General features: G+C 38.8%; 1 protein-coding gene across 1 annotated transcript; it reads right to left on the reverse strand.

The window, feature by feature from the left end:
- ZDHHC13 (zinc finger DHHC-type palmitoyltransferase 13) lies at window positions 1-17,789 on the reverse strand. Its single transcript, XM_052811073.1, has 17 exons — window positions 17,688-17,789; window positions 16,767-16,909; window positions 16,231-16,353; window positions 15,675-15,752; window positions 14,285-14,429; window positions 12,930-12,994; window positions 12,197-12,359; window positions 11,055-11,180; window positions 10,594-10,727; window positions 9,692-9,792; window positions 6,870-6,994; window positions 5,759-5,821; window positions 5,285-5,378; window positions 3,796-3,879; window positions 2,218-2,375; window positions 718-815; window positions 1-203 (listed from the first exon to the last, which is right to left on the reverse strand). Exons 1-17 carry the CDS (start codon window positions 17,712-17,714, stop codon window positions 68-70), a joined length of 1,863 nt encoding a protein of 620 aa, XP_052667033.1. The 5' UTR covers window positions 17,715-17,789; the 3' UTR covers window positions 1-67.

Consider the following 17,789-nt stretch of genomic DNA (forward strand, 5'->3'; position numbering starts at 1 on the left):
TAAAAATTAACAAAATATCCAGTTTTATTTAGCTTTCAGCTCAATGGTTTTAAAATTAAGCAAAGCTTCATACAGAATGAACATTTTTCTCCTTAGCCAGATGAAAAAGGTTGTATTGCTTGGTCCAGTCAACTACATTGGGTTTGAACATACCAAAGCAACTGCACTGAAAAAAGTCTGCAAGATTCTGGAAGCATCCAAGACTGAAAAGGAGAGAAATATCCATTAATAAACCTAACAAAAGAAGATAGCAAGCATCAAAAATACACATTCATCATGAGGGAAACCTTGGTACTAATTTCTCTATTGAGCTAAATACTGCAAGAGAAGCCAGACAGGGGCCAGCTCATACCTTAATTCTCTTTCTGAACCTACAGAACAGACACAGAGACTGATGAACAAATTAAAGGACAACACCCCCTCAGCCCCAAAATAGTGTCTACTGATTAACATTACGGACTGATTTTGACACATCTTTCTCCTATGTACACAGCCATGCAGCAAGAACCCCAGTAGCTCTTACGCTGGGTGTTTATTTCGTAGGGCAAAGGAAGATCTCAGCAAGGAAAATGAGGTCCATTTCCTCCTCTTAACACAATTCACGACAGGCATGACTAGCATGTCCATAGACCACCACTTTTTTGCATTTATGAAGCAGTGAGACAAATCACTGCTGAAAAGATACGTGCTTAAAATACACTATTCATTAATACTCACTTGTATGGAGTTCTCCTGAGTGAAACAGGATGCTTAGAAGATCTTCTCTGTATCAGGAGGCTCCTTCTTTCATGTGAGGTCAATCCCAAGAATGCAATCTTATCAAAAGGAAAATGTAAGTAATGGTTAAAATGTGAACATCACAAATTAAAATTCCGGTGATAACAAAAGATACTATTGAGAAGGGAGGGAGGGGAAGAGGTTGGCCATATCTAACAAATAAGTAACTACGACTGAGAAGTATGTTTTAAATGTCACTTGGACTAAAACAGAACCCAGCAAGCTGTAACATTAATGCTTCCACTGAGAAGGCAAGCTTAATTGGGATGACTGTAAAGATGGTACTTTTACAGATGTGTGTAGAAATATAAGATCTATAGCAGTTAAGCACCTATCTCCTCAGACTTTGTCTATATACTACCACACAATTTAGTAGAAAAAATTCCCCTGAAAAAGATGAAGTAGCTCAGCAAAAGAGACGAAGTAGATGTCAGAGACTCAACAATAACTTTTCCATTTTCTTGATTCCATGTCTTCTTTCACCAAGTTCTACAATGAAATTTATGGGGGTTTTCTGCATTTTTGTTTACCTATTCCTTTTTCCATTTTCTTATTTATCAACATAAATCTTATAAGCCCTTATAAATGGCTGCAAGGGTCCTTTGCTGAATGACACGCTAAGTATCATAAAGCAGTACATTTACAAATGACTGTGTACAAAACACAGTAGTTAACTGTAAATATCCTACCTAGATTCTTTTTTTTTTTCCAGCATGATATCTCAGTGTCTTGGACATTACAGAAATCTAGCAGTACACATTTAAAATTGTGGATTATTGGGGTTTTTTTTTAAACAAGATGTAAAACAAGACTTTAGCTCAGTATGCTCAACACATATTCAAATAACACATCTTTCCTAAAAGCTGCTAAACAAGCTGTTTCCTAGATGTTTTAAGACAGCTCTTCTCAGTCCTGTTTGCATAGCCAAGCTCTCTCTGAGAAAAACATAAACAAGAAATGTGACAGTCCTCATCAGGATAAAATCCAGGTCATATATTTTTATTATAGCAATAGGATTTAATACAGTCTAATGATGCATTGCTGACCTCTGCCATAGCATTTTCAATTCAGGACTAATTGTGCTATTGAGCTTTTTTGCCGTTTTGGGGGCAGTAATACCAGTTCTATTAGTCAAATAAGTTCTTGCCTTACATACATCTTTTTATAGGTCTGGAATTTTTGACGAGTAGTAAACTGAGAACTCAGCTATAGGAATGATTTGCAGACTGTGATCCTACTTTTAATACGGGAATGCTGAGTGCACAAGTACCCATGAAACTTAAAGGACTGCCCTGAGATTTAAGAAAAGCACCTAGCTGTGACATTATTAGTCAAGGAAAGCAGGCATAAAGTTTTTATGGGAGCAAATCATCTAAGGAAAAGTTTTAATATGATGACTCTTAAATTAAGAGAGGAGCATAAACCAAAGCAAAATAATACCTGATAAAGTTGAACAGTTAGCCACAATGAAGCCCATACAGTATGAAAACAGGCTACTGCGAAGATGTAGGAAACCCACGGAGAGCAATGCATTATCTGTGTGAAGTACGCCCATGCTCCATCTTGATGGTAACTTGTTGCACAATGGCTTGACCAATCTGACAAGATGCATAATCAGTTAATTATGTGTTTAATATAGGCCACTTAAGAACTGAACAAAGATTATTTGCATAGAATGCATATTACATAGCAATATGCTCTAGAAATACCACGTTTAATGTGTCACGTTCCCACTTAAAAGCACCCACATATATGCGTGACTGCTTGCTATTCTGGCTGCATGATCTTTACATTATGCGTTCATAATCCACAGTAGGAACATTCAAGGCACTAGCTAGGTACTTTTTTTTTTTTTTTTTTTTTGAAGTTAACCAGCAATACTGAAATAAGTCATCATCTCTCATTGTCAAGACTTCTGAAATTTTGCTTCATGCTTATTTGTAATTTTAGGACAAGAATTTATCAATTATCTTAAACACAACCATCAACAAAAGAAGACATTATGGTGACAATGCCAAGAAAGCAGTATTTTACCACTATTAAATAGACGTAAACTGGAACATCCAACTTCTGTAGATTTCTTAAGAGATACTTAAAGCCTACCACACATGTCTTTAATCTATAAAAAAACCCAAACAACTAAAAGCAGAGCAACTTTTTTTTGCCTCTATGTCAGTAGAACAATAAAGAGGTTTTCTTCCCATGTTCCTTCACACACAGGAAATGGAGAAAATAACATGCTTTTTGCATATGTTAAGACCACCACTGAAACACAGGAAAGCAACTCATGTTCACAGCAGTGTCCTGTGTCCTCCACTGCCATCGCTGGCTCGCTTCACTCTATGTTGAATATTGACTCATTTCAATATAATGTGAAGTAATGCAAAATAAAATTAACCCCCTCTACTTTTTAGTTAAAAGATTAGTGCTATGTTAATTCATCCTAAGGAACTACATAATAAGGGCTCTCCTCCATCCTCCAAGAAATTTCTTAATTTTCCAAAGTAACAGCTTGGATTTATTAACGAGATACACAGTTCTCCTCTTTTCAAAGTTATCACTACATTAAAAATAAACAAACAAAACTTTTCAAAGTGTTCAATACAGATACTTCCAAATAGTAAAATCAATAAAGCCTTTTCAATAATGTATTTACAAACTTATTTTCTACTGCAGTAAAGAGTATCCAGACTAGAACTTGCAACCTGACCTTCCTCCCCATGGCTTCCTTATTTCATCTCTAATAAATAAGCTTTCTGATACCGTATTTTCCAATGGACATCCCACCAGAGCTGTATCTTAGTTTCTACTCAACACAAACGTAATCAGATATTTGACCAAAGACTCGGTTACGATATATTTTCATTTAAAGACAGAATTACAACATAACATCATTGCTGAAATATGGTATCATTTGCACCAGTGTAATTACACTTGCTGGAAATGAAATGCTGAAAAATAAAGATCATACACACATGTGCTTGAAAGCTAAATTAAAATAAATTCATGGATACATACACAGAAGAGTTCCATAAAGCAGCCAGACACCGGTCATAGTTAGGAAAGACAGGAACAATAGGTAGTAACAATGGTTCCCAATGCCTGTATTTAAGGCAAGGAAAAAAAAAGTTTGACATTTTAAAATCCAGCAGTACTTGCATTTCCCCTTTAGTTAATAGGAATAAAAAGAATCAAACCCACTTCTTATTATTACCTCTGCTATCCTCAAGACAGTTTGACAAGGCTGATCTCTTTCTCAGCTTTCTCCTGTAAGTCATCCCAATTTATAAAATAGAATTAGTTCTGATAAAGTCAACCAGGATTTGTCTCTTCAGAGCACGCCTTCAGCTGTTTTAGCTATACGAGGACTAATTATGCAACCACAACTCTCCCCATGCACAGTACAATTGTCTCATATGACTGAAAAATCTAAGCTATTCAATTTAATTGTTTGACCTTTGTGTGCTTCAGAATTGCAAACATTTACAAAAAAACCCCAGACTTCTGTCAGAGAAACTGTTACATGAAGATACACAATTATTTTTCTTTAAATGACAACCAGTATTGCGCAAAGCTTTGAAACAATGCATCAGAAGGATGTCTCACCACCTTGTAAATAGCAAACACTATAAAAACATTTCCAAGTATTTAACACTACAAAAAAGCTATTGGCCAAATATGCTAAAAATATATTGCTACAGATGTAAAGCTCTAACCTTTCTATCTTGAGCATCACCAGTAATGAGACAGAAAGTGAGAAGGAGGGAGTTTCTCTAAGGACACAAGAACATAAAAAAATGCCCTATGGGGTTATCTCAGTGGTCCAGCTGCTCCACTTCACGGTCTCTAACAGTGACAATAGGCAACATTAGTTCAGGAGGACAAACGAGCCTGGCCACTTTCTAGAGTTCGTTCTCTTCATCCACAGCTACTGCACTAAAATGTCAAAGTATGCACACTTGTCTAGTTCTTTCAGTATCTGCTTTTGGACACATTGTCCAGAAGCTTGTCTAATCCCTTTCTGAACCTTCTGATACTGCCTGTATCTGCAAACCCTTACAGCAGCAAGTTCTAAAATTTCACTACCTGCCACGTAAAGACATTTATTCTTTATCAATTTTAAATCCAACTGCTATTCTCACTGAGACTCCCCTAGTTCTAGTATGATGTACTTGGTGAATAACAGTTCTGCATTCACTTTAGCAACCACCTTCATTGCCTTTTGTTTGTTTTTAAAGTCTCCATCATATCCCCCATTCCTTCTTCGCTCAAAATAAAAAGTCCCAGAGTTTTTGGTCTCTACTCTTAGGGTGACCACTCCATCTCTTTAAATCATTTTAGTTGCCTTTGTCTCTGCCATCTAATTTCTCTCTGGCACCTACCAGTAACACCTTCAGTTATCAACTGTGTATTCTTCTATCAGATGCGCTCTCTCTCTAAGGAGATAAATGTTATTTCTGCAACTTTTAAAATATGTGGTATTTTCAGATTTGATAAACACTCTTACCTATGCACTGTCCAATCCACACAGAATGGTGATCGTATCTGGCTACACATGAATCACAAGCAAGACAATGCAGAGATCTCAAAGGCTTCCTTACCTAGTTGAGGATGAAGGAAAAGAACAGTCATAGCAAAAGCATCTATTTTGCTCAAAGTTTAGCCCATCTCACAGGCACCATCATATTTTGTACAATTACTATATAACAGACCCCACAACACAGAACACAGATGAGAACTATCCATCCTAATTTTACAAAAAAGAGAGATGGAAATAATTAGTATTTTATTAAGACTAGAGTCCAAGGATCTCAAAGCATCTCTTTTGTCACTCTAAAAGAAAGAAAGAAATTTAAGTAATATAGGACAAACCACACATGTAACACTTGCATGCCAAGCAAGGAGGAAAAAGTTTTTTACAGCAGTATTGAGTAAAAAGCCAGGTTCAAAAAGAAAAAAAAAACCCCAAAGCCTCACTTACAAGACACGATGTGCAAAATGTTCTGAAGTCCAAGCAACCGGCTTCTGCAAGAGCTACAATGTTCTGAAAGACAAAGTAATTTGTGCTTGCATTTGGATCACATTTTCAGGGGGATCTATGAAGATTTTTACATTAGGCCTTTTGCAGTTCATAAGCATTTTGAATGCCAAGCATTAATAGGAATAAGTATGTGCCATTTAAAAAGGTCCATGAAAAACATAAAACAGCAAAGACTAATACAACTTCATGCAGGATTATTCAGAAAAGTATCTCTATGTTGCCAAAATTAATAAATAATGTGAACAAAATATTAAGATACAAGGTACCTCTGATATAGTCAGTCAGACTTCAGAGAGATGAAGAGAGCTGCTATATTTACTGTTCCTTTAGGAGTACTAGATACACAATGGTTACTAGTTCTGTGGTAACAAGTTAAAACTGCAGTTTATTCTCCCTGGCAGTCTGAAGAAATACAAGCTCATGGAAAGTAATGAGATGACAAACAAAATGCTTTCCTTAATCCACAGGCTGGGGATTAAGGAAATACTAAATTCTCTACTGATTGGTTGGCCATGATTTCTTTTCACCATTCTAAAATAGAGCTAGAAAATAGCACGATGTGCTTAAGCACAAAAATCAAACTATTATAAGCATCTTCAAAGCATCTGACAAAATTTAAGTCATTTCTAGCCTTTGGTATGTCTTATGAGCATGGAAAATTGTAGGAAAGCACTGCGAATCTCTCTTTCTAACCTTAAACAGCTGGAGTGAAAACCATACAAAATTCATATTTAAGTGAAGTTCTATGTCCATTTATATCACAAACATCAGTGGGTCTGTACAATGTTTGTCCAAAGCCCACATTTCAATGAGAAGATGGAGGCAAGGAAATTCTGGCAGGATGATGAAGATAAGTAAACAATCAGTAGAGGAGAAAACATCTACAATCTATGTTGTTCAATGACAATGCTAAAAACTATTAAAAGAACGAAGAGTATTTCATTGCTTTCAAGTTTAACGAAGCTGAACATGATGACAAAACACATCAACCAAAAGTACGTATGTGTCACACCAGGTTAGCCCTTCCATTTGTTTTTACAAAATCACCTACCTCTTTTCTTTCTTTTTCTGAAGTCTTAACATATCCAGGATCAGTTCTCCAAGTTTTATAGAAATAATAAGGAAGACCCACCATGCTGAACACGACAGCGATTTCCAGAATTGTATTGGTTACACGTAATATTCAGGTTAAGGAATATATTCTTATACCACTATATACAGTTATTTGCTGCAAGTTCTCTAGAAGACAAATTCCTATTATACATGAGAGAGGATATAGAGTCATTAGGAACATAACTTTTATGCTATGGACTAAAAAAAACCTCTAAGTCAGGTGAAAGGGGGAGAAAAACATGTCAAAATTAACTATCTCCATACAGCAACAGAGGAATGTGGAATGGGCCAAGTTTTATACCAATTAAATTCAAACATTGAACTGGAGAGCTTGAATTCCTAAAAAACAGGCCATGATGCCATCAAGGAGCAGTCAGAGGGCCCAAACATGGATTCCACCTCCAGTGATCATTCAGCCACTATATAAACTGCAGTGTGCGTAACTCTCAAAAAAATAAAGTACTGCAACCTTAAGGTTGTTTTGTCTTACAAACTAAAACCACTGTAAAGTAGCTCTAATTAAAATCAAGATACTGAATTATGAAATATTGGCACTGTCTATTACCAGTCTTATAGCTGTGTTTGTTACAATGCAATTGCAAGGTGCACCTATAATAGATTCATAGAATGGTTTGGATTGGAAGGGACCTTAAAGATCATCCAGTTCCAACCCCCCTGCCATGGGCAGGGACACCTTCCATCACACCAGGTTGCTCCAAGCCCCATCCAACCTGGCCTTGAACACTGCCAGGGATGGGGCATCCACAGCTTCTCCGGGCAACCTGTTCCAGGGCCTCACCACCCTCACTGTGAAGAACTTCTTCCTTACATCTCATCGAAATCTACCCTCTCAGTTTAAAGCCATAACCCCTTGTCCTATCACTACAGGCCCTTGGAAAAAGAAGTCCCTCTCCGGCTTTCCTGTAGGCCCCTGTAGGTAGTGGAAGGCTGCTGTAAGGTCTCCCTGGAGCCTTCTCTTCTCCAGGCTGAACAACCCCAACTCCCTCAGCCTGTCTTCATAGAGGAGGTGCTCCAGCCCCCTGATCATCTTCACGGCCCTCCTCTGGACTCGCTCCAACAGGTCCATGTCCTTCTTACGTTGGGGGCCCAGAGCTGGACGCAGTACTGCAGACTGGACGCAAAACTGCACCAGAGCGGAGCAGAGCGGGAGAATCCCCTCCCTCGACCTGCTGGTCACGCTTCTTTTCACACGGCCCAGGATACGGTCGGCTTTCTGGGCTGCAAACGCACACTGCCGGGTCATGTTGAGCTTCTCGCCAGCCAACACTCCCAAGTCCTTCTCCTCAGGGCTGCTCTCAATCCGCTCATCACGCAGCCTGTATTGGCGCTTGGGATCGCCCCGACCCACGTGCAGGACCTTGCATTAACACTGACGTAAGTCAAAATGATTTCCTGTGGATTTGTCTATTTGCATTTCTATTGTTTTTTGGAGCTGAGAGTAGTCCTTAATTAGAGTGGCTGGATTTCCATTCAGACGTAATATAGGAAGCTAAAATACTGAACACTTTTACAACACTCAGATCTGTGACCAGTTCCAGAAGGAAAAGGTATTAATGAGAAAAAGGGTTACATAGTGAAACAAAACTACTCACCCATCTCACCAAGCTACGGTTAGACCTTCAAGAATACTGCTATGCTCACTATCTTCAGCAAAGCATCTGACTCAAAACCCTATTTTTGGAATTTTTTTTCTTTTAATTTAGATGACACCAGGAAAACCTTAAAACGTCACAATGCAACACTGAATAACATGATTTTCATTTAGACAAGCATATGCATGTATCCCCAGCGGGAATAAACTTGATCAGTTCATTGAAGTTAATCCTGATAATTGTATTAAGGACATCTTAATTGGGAACAGTACAAAAGAAAATGCCACTTAAAGGATGAAGTAATTAAAAATTAATTAAAATTGTGTAGCAATATATTATTGCTGGTTTAGTAGAAAATTATTTACAGTTCTAAGTATCTCCCTAAAGGCCTTTTCACAAAACTTAATCAATAAATAAATAGATGCCCCCGTGTAACTAAAGAGTAGGGCACTGAAAAGCAAGCGTAAACTACTAAAACATTTTTGTACTCATCAGTGCAAAGCCTCTTCAAAGAAAATAAATGAAAGGTAGACGTTAATGCCCTGTACACTGAGGATGCAGCATAACCTGTGAATAAAGATAGATAGGAGACTGGAAGTTCTATTTTGGAAGGACATCAAGAAATGTGTTCCCTGTTTTTTGTGGGGGTGGGAGGGTTTTGTTGTTGTTTTTAAAAGCAGAAGCATGAATACCACTAACTGTCAAATCCTTGTCATTTCAGAAAGAAGAGATGCTTTGAAAATTATTAATGCATTTGTTATCCAGTTATACTACATGCCAAAATACATTACTGTATGAGAGTCTCAATGAGGAAGATTAAAGAGTCACACGGAGATGGTAACAGGGACAATTAGGTTTATAACAAAGATGTTTTCATTTTGATATTCCAGTAGCATAAGAAGTAGCGCAGAATTGTACACAAATATCTGCTAAAGATAAAAGAAGGTACAGATGTTTAGTCTGTATATAGCTTTAAATTAAACTCAAAGTTATTTCACCCCTGCCCAATGAACATATACCAACCTACCAGACATTAACAGTCACCTGGAATTATCTGGGACTGCTTGTTGCTATTTTCATGACCAGGCTTAGATTTATTAGCAACTGTAACGCGAGTACTACTGCATTTCTTGAGTACAAAGGATATCAGGCAGCAACCAGAAAAACCAGGTCACGGACATCCAAAAAACTGAACTTAGCAGAAATGCTGTGGGAAGATACCTCAGATTCTTGAGCCCCACACATTGCCTGAAAGAATATTCAAAAGTATTTTTAAAAAATTTATTTAAAATGTAACTCCACAGAGTATAAACTCTCTGTTCTGTTATTTTAAAAACTTCACACACAGAGTATACTTCAAGTCTCTCTTAAAGCAATCAAGAATTGTCACTCAAAAACATTCTTTAGCCAGATGCATAGGGGGTTAACCAATACAAAAATAAAACCGAAGAGTGCTCTGTTCCAACCTAATATTATACATCAGAAAAGCTGTAGCACTGGGTGAAAAGTGTGATCTCTGTCTGTTTGCACATTGATAGCATTGCTGTTTCAAGGAACACTGACTGTTGCAGTTAACTGTTGAAAAAAGCATAAAACCTGCAAAACAGCTTAGGATAACACTGGGAGGTCTGGGGAGCAGGGAAAGGAATGGTTCATTAAAATTCATTCTGTGTCACAGATACAGAAGGAAAAGTTGAGATAACGCACATTTCTGAGCATTGTGCATAGGTATCTCAGTGTCTACCAGGTGCAGACCTTCAATAACACTCTCTATCATTAAAATTAGCTAACAGACTGCTTAAACACTTTAGTGTTTTTTCAAATCTTTCAGTGATGAGAAACTGTTATTTTGCACACCTGAAGACATTCAATTTCTATGGTCATTCTAAAAAGTACATACATTGAAATCCTTCACACGCTCTGCAACCATTTCTCAAGAGGGTTTTTTTTTGCCAAGTGAAACTTAACTCTGAAAAGAACACTACATTAGATACCTTATATGGCATCTATAACAAATAAATACACGTACAGAGAGAAAATGCCACAAACCTCACAAACAGAGCCATTCCAAATAGCAGGAAGAGAAGCAGACCTCCTTTCAGAAGCCAAGAATCAGAACTTAAGTTCATTACGTATCCTATGGCCCACATCAATGTCAAGGAAGACGCCAACAGCAGGAAGAGCTATTAAAATTATTATTGTTAAAATATGACAAAGTATTCAAGCAGGACATACTTCACAAGTATTCAGTTAATGTAATAACAAATGCTGAAAGACTCAAGGTGGATAAGACAAACTGACAGATCAATACACTGAAGTGGGGTGGGGGGGACACAACACAAAAACCCCCACCCAAACCACTGCTACATGCTTTTAAAGAATTTTATTTTTGTGCACCCAATTTCAGAAACCTTAGAAGATCCTCTTGGTAGAAAATAGTTAAACTGCTTATTATTCTAAACATGGAATGCTGTAGCTTTATTTCCATTAGCTATTACTCAGGAAGTTACCTCATATTTCTCTACTATTTTCAGTAGCCTGTTATTTCTTCTGCTTCTCATTCTCTCCTCCTCTTTTACCATATAAACCATGAAGCGATTCAGACTTTGATAAGCAAGGTCAAGCGGTGTCTCTCCCTTTAACAACAGAAATATTTATGTTAAGTGTGTAAAGAAATAAACGTTTTACTTTTTAACAGAAGCAAGAAATAAATACAGCTAAACCAAGAATAACTTGGCAGTTACTTCCTGTGTCCCCCCCCCCTTTCTTTTAAGGCAAGGGTAAGCTAAATTGAGAGTTTTAACGTGCTTAATCTAGTACTTTGTAGTTCTAAAAACTGATACTTTCAACCAGATTGCATCCATTTGAGTTATCTGTTGGACTGTCTCCAATAACCTGAAAGCTAAACTGTCTGCTAGAATAGTACATGCTTACTGAAAGGGAAGGTTTCTTGTTTATGTTAACTTTTTAAAACCAAACAGCAATACGTCACACATACAAATAAAAAAAAAGCAGTAGATGGAAAAGCTGCACAGCTTAATATGCAAACCCTGAATAACTACACTGTACAAACATATCTATATAGTCATAGGAATCGACAGTTTCAACATTTATACTTCCATCAGTTTTTACAAACATTAGGACGAAGACTTTCATATGCGACTAGCCCTTTCGAACGTACAAACAGGCATTGTCAAACACTGGTTTTCACAGGATGACACACATAACTTTTGAAAAGCTTTAAGAGTCTCACGGGACACCAAGACACTATTTTTAAAAAACTGGCCAAAGACATTACTCCTCATGACAATGTTTTGAAATGGAAAACAGATAACTTTAAAAAAAGACAGGTGTCAGGTGGGGTGGATGGGTAAGGGGTGGAAAGAAGAATCTGCAAAGGACACAATTATGTTCAGAGTGACCAAAAGGCTTGGCTGTTCATTAAATGAAAGTTGCAAAGAATCTCTGCATTGTTACTTCGTGCCACACCACAAGAAAGGTGCTAATTCTTTTTGGGAAAGACTAAGAACACCTGCTCTTAGTCAACCCCTGTTGCAAAGGATACCCATAGTAGAGAGAACTCAGGTTTTTCTTTAAATTCGTTTTACTCGTTCATGCCACATGGAATGAAGTATCATGAAAGAAATTGTACCTTGGCATTTTTTACGTCCAGGCTAGCACCAGCTTCCAGCAACAGATCCACTGCACTAGTATTTCCTGATGTTATTGCCCAGTGCAGTGCAGTATTCTTTTGAACATTGTCTACAGCACTGAGAGAGGGGTTAAACTTTAAGAGAAATCTCGTGGGCTCTGGTCTAGATGAAAATAAAGTATAAAAGTTAACAAACAGAAGATAACCTATACTGGAGATGAAGTTTTTGAACACCTTATAAAAACCCCTGTTCCCATCCGTGAAATAACAGCTGATACACAATGCCTTGCCTCAGAACAAGCTTATCAACGATAGATCCACATTTATAATTCAGGACCTGCCACAAGAGTTTTTCTCCAGACTACGTTATCTTACCATTTTAACAAATATGAGGTATATACACAGATTATATCTTCCTACAACACTGGATATAAGCTTACATCTCCACATTTTGTGTATTCTAAATGCATTTTACTGCATCCACCTCCATTTATTTTCATTTCTGGGAAAGCACAATAACGCTGCAGCCGGTTCAGCCGCAAAGCTAAACTTCTTTTCTTTGCTATATCCAATCAGTTACTTCCTAACTCCTGATCTCTGAAATACTGCTTATTGTAGCGCAACTAAAAAGGAAAGAAATACCAGTTTAACAAAAAATTTCATAAGAAAAAATTCACCTCACTGCTTTGTGGGTACAAAAAAATAGAGTCTTCTTAAGTTATTCACTACTTACCCAATTGCTTTTTGTGCTGATAACATTAAAGGCGTTTGTCCATTGAAGTCTGTTGTGTCTACGTTCTAAGTATAAGAAAAAGATAACAAGCAAGTGATTACCAGTGATTTCAGGAAACAGAGTAAGATGGTCAGATTTGGAGCTATACAACTGGCTTAGCTTCACTAATGGAAAGAAAATGGCAAGAAACCAAATTATACCAGCCAAGAAACCAACACTCATTTAAGGATATTTTTAAGGGAGAGTCTCCACTAAGCATATTTTTAAGGGAACCATGTTAACCATATTTCTTGTCCCCTTTTGCACAGAAATGCTATAAACAAAATGTACCTTGTAAAGCAATGTTAACCATCTTCCTTGTGTAAAGGGACATACATAACAGAATGTCTGAGTACATAAAACTGGTTTATTAGAACAACAAAAAACGGATTGATTGATTGTGTATCTCAAAACATAATTATTTAAACATCTAACTTGCATCACCTAATTTTCTTCCTCCTTCTTCACGATGAACGTTTCCTTCTTCCCCACCTCCACCCATCGTTACTTTAGAGCAGATTTACTTAAACGAAATGTTCAATCACTTGGATTACTTAGTAGAAGAGAGGTGGTCTAAAAGCTTCAAGTTGGTGATATATACCATCTATACCTACATTCCAGAAGTCAGTTACTCTACTAGAGAGAGCTCTATGAGAAAGAAAATAAACTTACCAAATCTTTAAATCTTAATACTCAGTGTTTCAAACAGTCTTGATCATAGAACTGTCATTTTTATTAGCAAATTGTTACACTTGTCATTAATTCTACTTACTTCAGATGTAAGCTAAGCAGACATCAACTAGAGTGGATACAATGTAAAATTACAGAAAATATAGAAATTTCTAATAAAAATTTCAGACCTAGTCTGATCATCTATTCTGCACGCTTCAATTGATGGACAACTGCACAGATTATTAGTTGCAAAACTGTAATCAAATAGTAGATACTTCATGATGTACATACTTCATATACTGCTTTTTGTTATCAGGTTTAAAAGCCAGTTGTTACTTAGGCAGCACCACAAATCTGCATAGTCTTAACAACTCTCCTTAAACACTCTGAATTGTATGTGAAGGTGTAGGGGTAGGGATGACAAGGACAGGGGAGAGTATGAAGAAACCCAACAAATATATATACACACACACACACACAAAAAATCTAAGTTTCTCTGAACTTATGGCACAGGGAAATAGTTGTCAAATACCTGCTTATCATCCAGAAAACAAAACAGTTAATTCTGCAATCTATCATACATACAGACAACCGTGTTTTCTACTCATAAGTAGAAAACAATACTTGGGACATCAACAACATACCTGGCCTTTTGATATGAGGTAAGCTATAATGGGCATGTGTTGAAACAGCACTGCTAAGTGAATGCTACTGAATCCTTCCCCATCAATAAGACTGGGATCCGCTCCACATTTCAACAATAACATGACCATAGGTAGGTGTCCTTGTCTATAACGATACATGAAATGAAATTAGAGATGACAAGAAAGATGGAAATTTTAAGGAAAGCATTGCCTTAATAATTCTTATAGATACCCTGCAAAAAAAAATGTCATTTCAGATTCTTGTGGTTTTATTCAGGAAATGACTTTTTTTTTTTTTTAAATTAAAAGTTCATCTCAGAAAATTATTTTAAATATATACCTTAACAAATCAGCCTAAGGCAAACTGTTAATTTAGAATACAACAGTTATTCTACAGTAATTTCTGCTGTGAGCAGTCTCTCTCAGAAGAAGTATCTAACTTTGTTTGGCAGAAGACTAAGATAGCCCAGAAGAAAGCACTGATCTTCCAGTGCGAGGATTTGCACTCAGAGAAGTTATCCCAGAATAATTATTTAAGGTTATGTTTTTTCCAGACAAGCAGTGCTTTGTTCTTTTGATCATTTTACTCAAGTCCTGTCCTAGAAGCCAAAGTTGGATGACTTTAAACTATATCAGGTTGAACAGATGTAGTCTGGATCAGATGTAGAAAGAGCAGATTCAAAGAGGCACTAAACATACGCAAGCACCAATAGCTACTGTCACCCAGGAAGAGACATGCACATTTGTGGTGGCAGCTATAAGGAGCACAAGAAGAAAAGCTAATGCCACTGGGAGATGAAGGCCAAAGACCCCTCTACGTGCCCCTGAACAACAAGATGTCTTACACCAGTCCTACTGCTATATGCTTGTGCTCTACAGTCCAGGACTGGCAGCATTGAGTCTTAAAAGAGCACACCAAGGGCATCTAGTGCAGAAGCTAGAACAACTGAAAGCGTATTAGCTAGACAGGCTGAAGTCTGGGGAAAACAGTGACCACAACTTCTTCTGACTTAAACTGTACCATAATAAGCATCGACAGCTAACTTCAATGCCCTTACACAGCCAAGTCTTCTTTGCCCGGTAAGGCAGAACTTACGAGGCACAATCGGAACAGTACTGTTTCATTCCTTCAAAGGGAAACTTCAAAACGTGAGTCCCAAGTGACGAAAACACAGGTACTCACATAACACAACTTTGTGGCCTGCAAAGTTGCCAGGAACCAGAGAACAGATTTCAGCATTATTATGGACATGCTGTGAAATTCCTTATACCTCAATAAAATAAACATACCACAGAATTTGATGTAAGATGACCACTGCTGTGCTACACAAAATGCTACTATAACTGTTAATACTAACAGATTTACAATTAGCAGTTGCAAGCAGCCTACCTAATGGCCCAGTGAAGGGGAGTTGAATTCAAGTCTCCACCTAGCTGATCCACTATTGCACCTTTGGAAATATAATATCTGTGTAACAGCAACACAATAAGATTAAGAACAGACATAATAAAATATTAAAACATTATACGAAGGATAACATAGCTCTAGTAGTAAATAGCTCATAATAAAAAAAAATTCACTAGAAAAGCAAACAGACAAGAGTATTTCTGCAGTAAAGGATGCTGTTCCGAGGAAACGTTTAAGAAAAAAATATAGTAATTAGCAAGGCACTTACAAAATCAGCTTTAATCTTTGTTAAAGAAAATAAACCAAACCCAGGAAAATCTAATGATTTCATGTACTGCATGATTGCACATATAAAGAAACGGTGGCAACTTCACATTTCAGTGACATTTTCATAAAGGTAAGTGGGTTAAAATTTGAATTTTATGCTTTTCTTCTCAAGCAGCACGTTCCTCTGTTTTGAAGTATAATAGCAACAAAGTGATTATAAGTAACAGTGGCAGAATACTTGTGTTACTTTCACAAGGACTCTAGAGCTTACTTAACCAGCTCCTGTCTGTTGTTTATAGCCGCCCAGTGAAGAAGAGTCACATTTTCTTTGTCTGGTTGTCGAACATCATATCCTGCTTCTACCAGTTCTTTGCACCGCTCTACTATTCCATACCTTAAATGAGGAAAAAAAAAAAAATATTGATTTACTTATCATTCATTTGTTAAGTTTTGTTAAGAATCCTCCGGTTTAGAGACAGCCACATACTAAAGAAAAAGTAAATCTCAGTTAAGCATCACGCACCAGTTCCTACTTGAGCAAATTCCACATTGCATTTGATGGAAGCCTTGCAAAAAGAGTTGGGCTGAGCCTTGGTGAGTAGAATTTTCTACCTAACAAACCTGGTTGAGATACCATTGTTTATGATAAAAATACTTATAATAGTGCCTTTAAGTGATTTTTCTTCTTTCACTCTGGGGAGAAAAGGGAACTGTAAAATTTTGTTTTGCAAAAATATCCAGCCTGGCTCACATTCGAGGACGCTCACATCCGCTTCAACATTTTGCACACACAGAACATACACTTACTGTGTAGCCTTGATAATATCACAGGTGCTGGGGTCTTCAACAATCGGATACGGTCCCGGTAGCACCGGTAGATCTTTATCCCCGTGGGCACTATGACAGTTGTGCATATGAGGCCGATGAGGTCCATGGCAATGGTTTTTACACTGTTGGTTGACAAAACATCTATCAACAAACGTTATTTATGCACTGTACACCAAACCTCCGTCTTTACCAGACCCACACGCTACACTTGTCAAGCCGCGTTAATACAAATAAGGAAATTAGTTTACAGCACAGCTAAAACCACCCGACAAGAACCTAATCCTTTCACTCGGCACAGGGAGACGGAAGGACAGAAGGGATGTGGTTAAGGTCCGTCAGGCCAAACTGCAAAGGCGTTAAACTCCTTCCAGAGCTGGCTCCCGCCACAACACCCTTCCCCGCAGCAACGCCGCTCCACTAGAAATGACAACCTCCGTCCTCGAGTGGGTTTTGAAACGCGAGGGCGCTCCCCAGCCGCCCGCCCCTCAAAACCAGAGGGGAGGCCCTAGTGAAGGCACAACGCCAGAGAGGACGCAGGCCTCCCTTCTCGCTCTAACGCGGCCACCGGCAGCCGCAGCCAGCGGACCCCAGCCCCGCCGGGGCCGCCTGCTTCAGCCCCGCGCCTTGCGGCGGGCTCTCCTCCGGCCACCCCGAGGCAGCCTGAGGGGAGCCGGCCGTCAGCGAGCGAGGCGCACCCGGCCCGCCGCCACCTTCCCGGCCGCCGCCAGCCTGCCCCAGGACCCCCTCACCGCCGGCCGACCCCCGCCTCACGGGGCGCCGGGGCCTCCGCAGCGGCCCCAACGGTCAGGCGGGGCGGTCCCGGGCACTTCCCCGCCGCCCCCCAGGACCGAGGGGAGGGCCCCTCGCCACCCCGGTGGTGGCCCCGGGCCTTCCCCTCACCGCCGGGCCGCCGCTGCCACCGGCCATCCTCCCCGCCCGCAGCTCGGCGCCAGCCGCAGCTTCCTGCTCCCGCTTCCTGGTTACCGGCTCCGGGGAGCCGCA

The sequence above is a fragment of the Harpia harpyja genome, chromosome 16, assembly GCF_026419915.1.
Source record: "Harpia harpyja isolate bHarHar1 chromosome 16, bHarHar1 primary haplotype, whole genome shotgun sequence".
Taxonomy (NCBI): Eukaryota; Metazoa; Chordata; class Aves; order Accipitriformes; family Accipitridae; genus Harpia; species Harpia harpyja.

Excerpts from the sequence above, each read along its gene's own strand:
- ZDHHC13 (XM_052811073.1), bottom strand. The coding sequence starts at position 17,714 with ATGGCCGGTGGCAGCGGCGGCCCGGCG. Across the intron at positions 11,181-12,196 it reads TGGACGTAAAAAATGCCAAG|GGAGAGACACCGCTTGACCT; the intron begins GTACAATTTCTT and ends CTGTTGTTAAAG. Across the intron at positions 5,379-5,758 it reads CATTTTGCACATCGTGTCTT|GTAAGGAAGCCTTTGAGATC; the intron begins GTAAGTGAGGCT and ends ATCCTCAACTAG.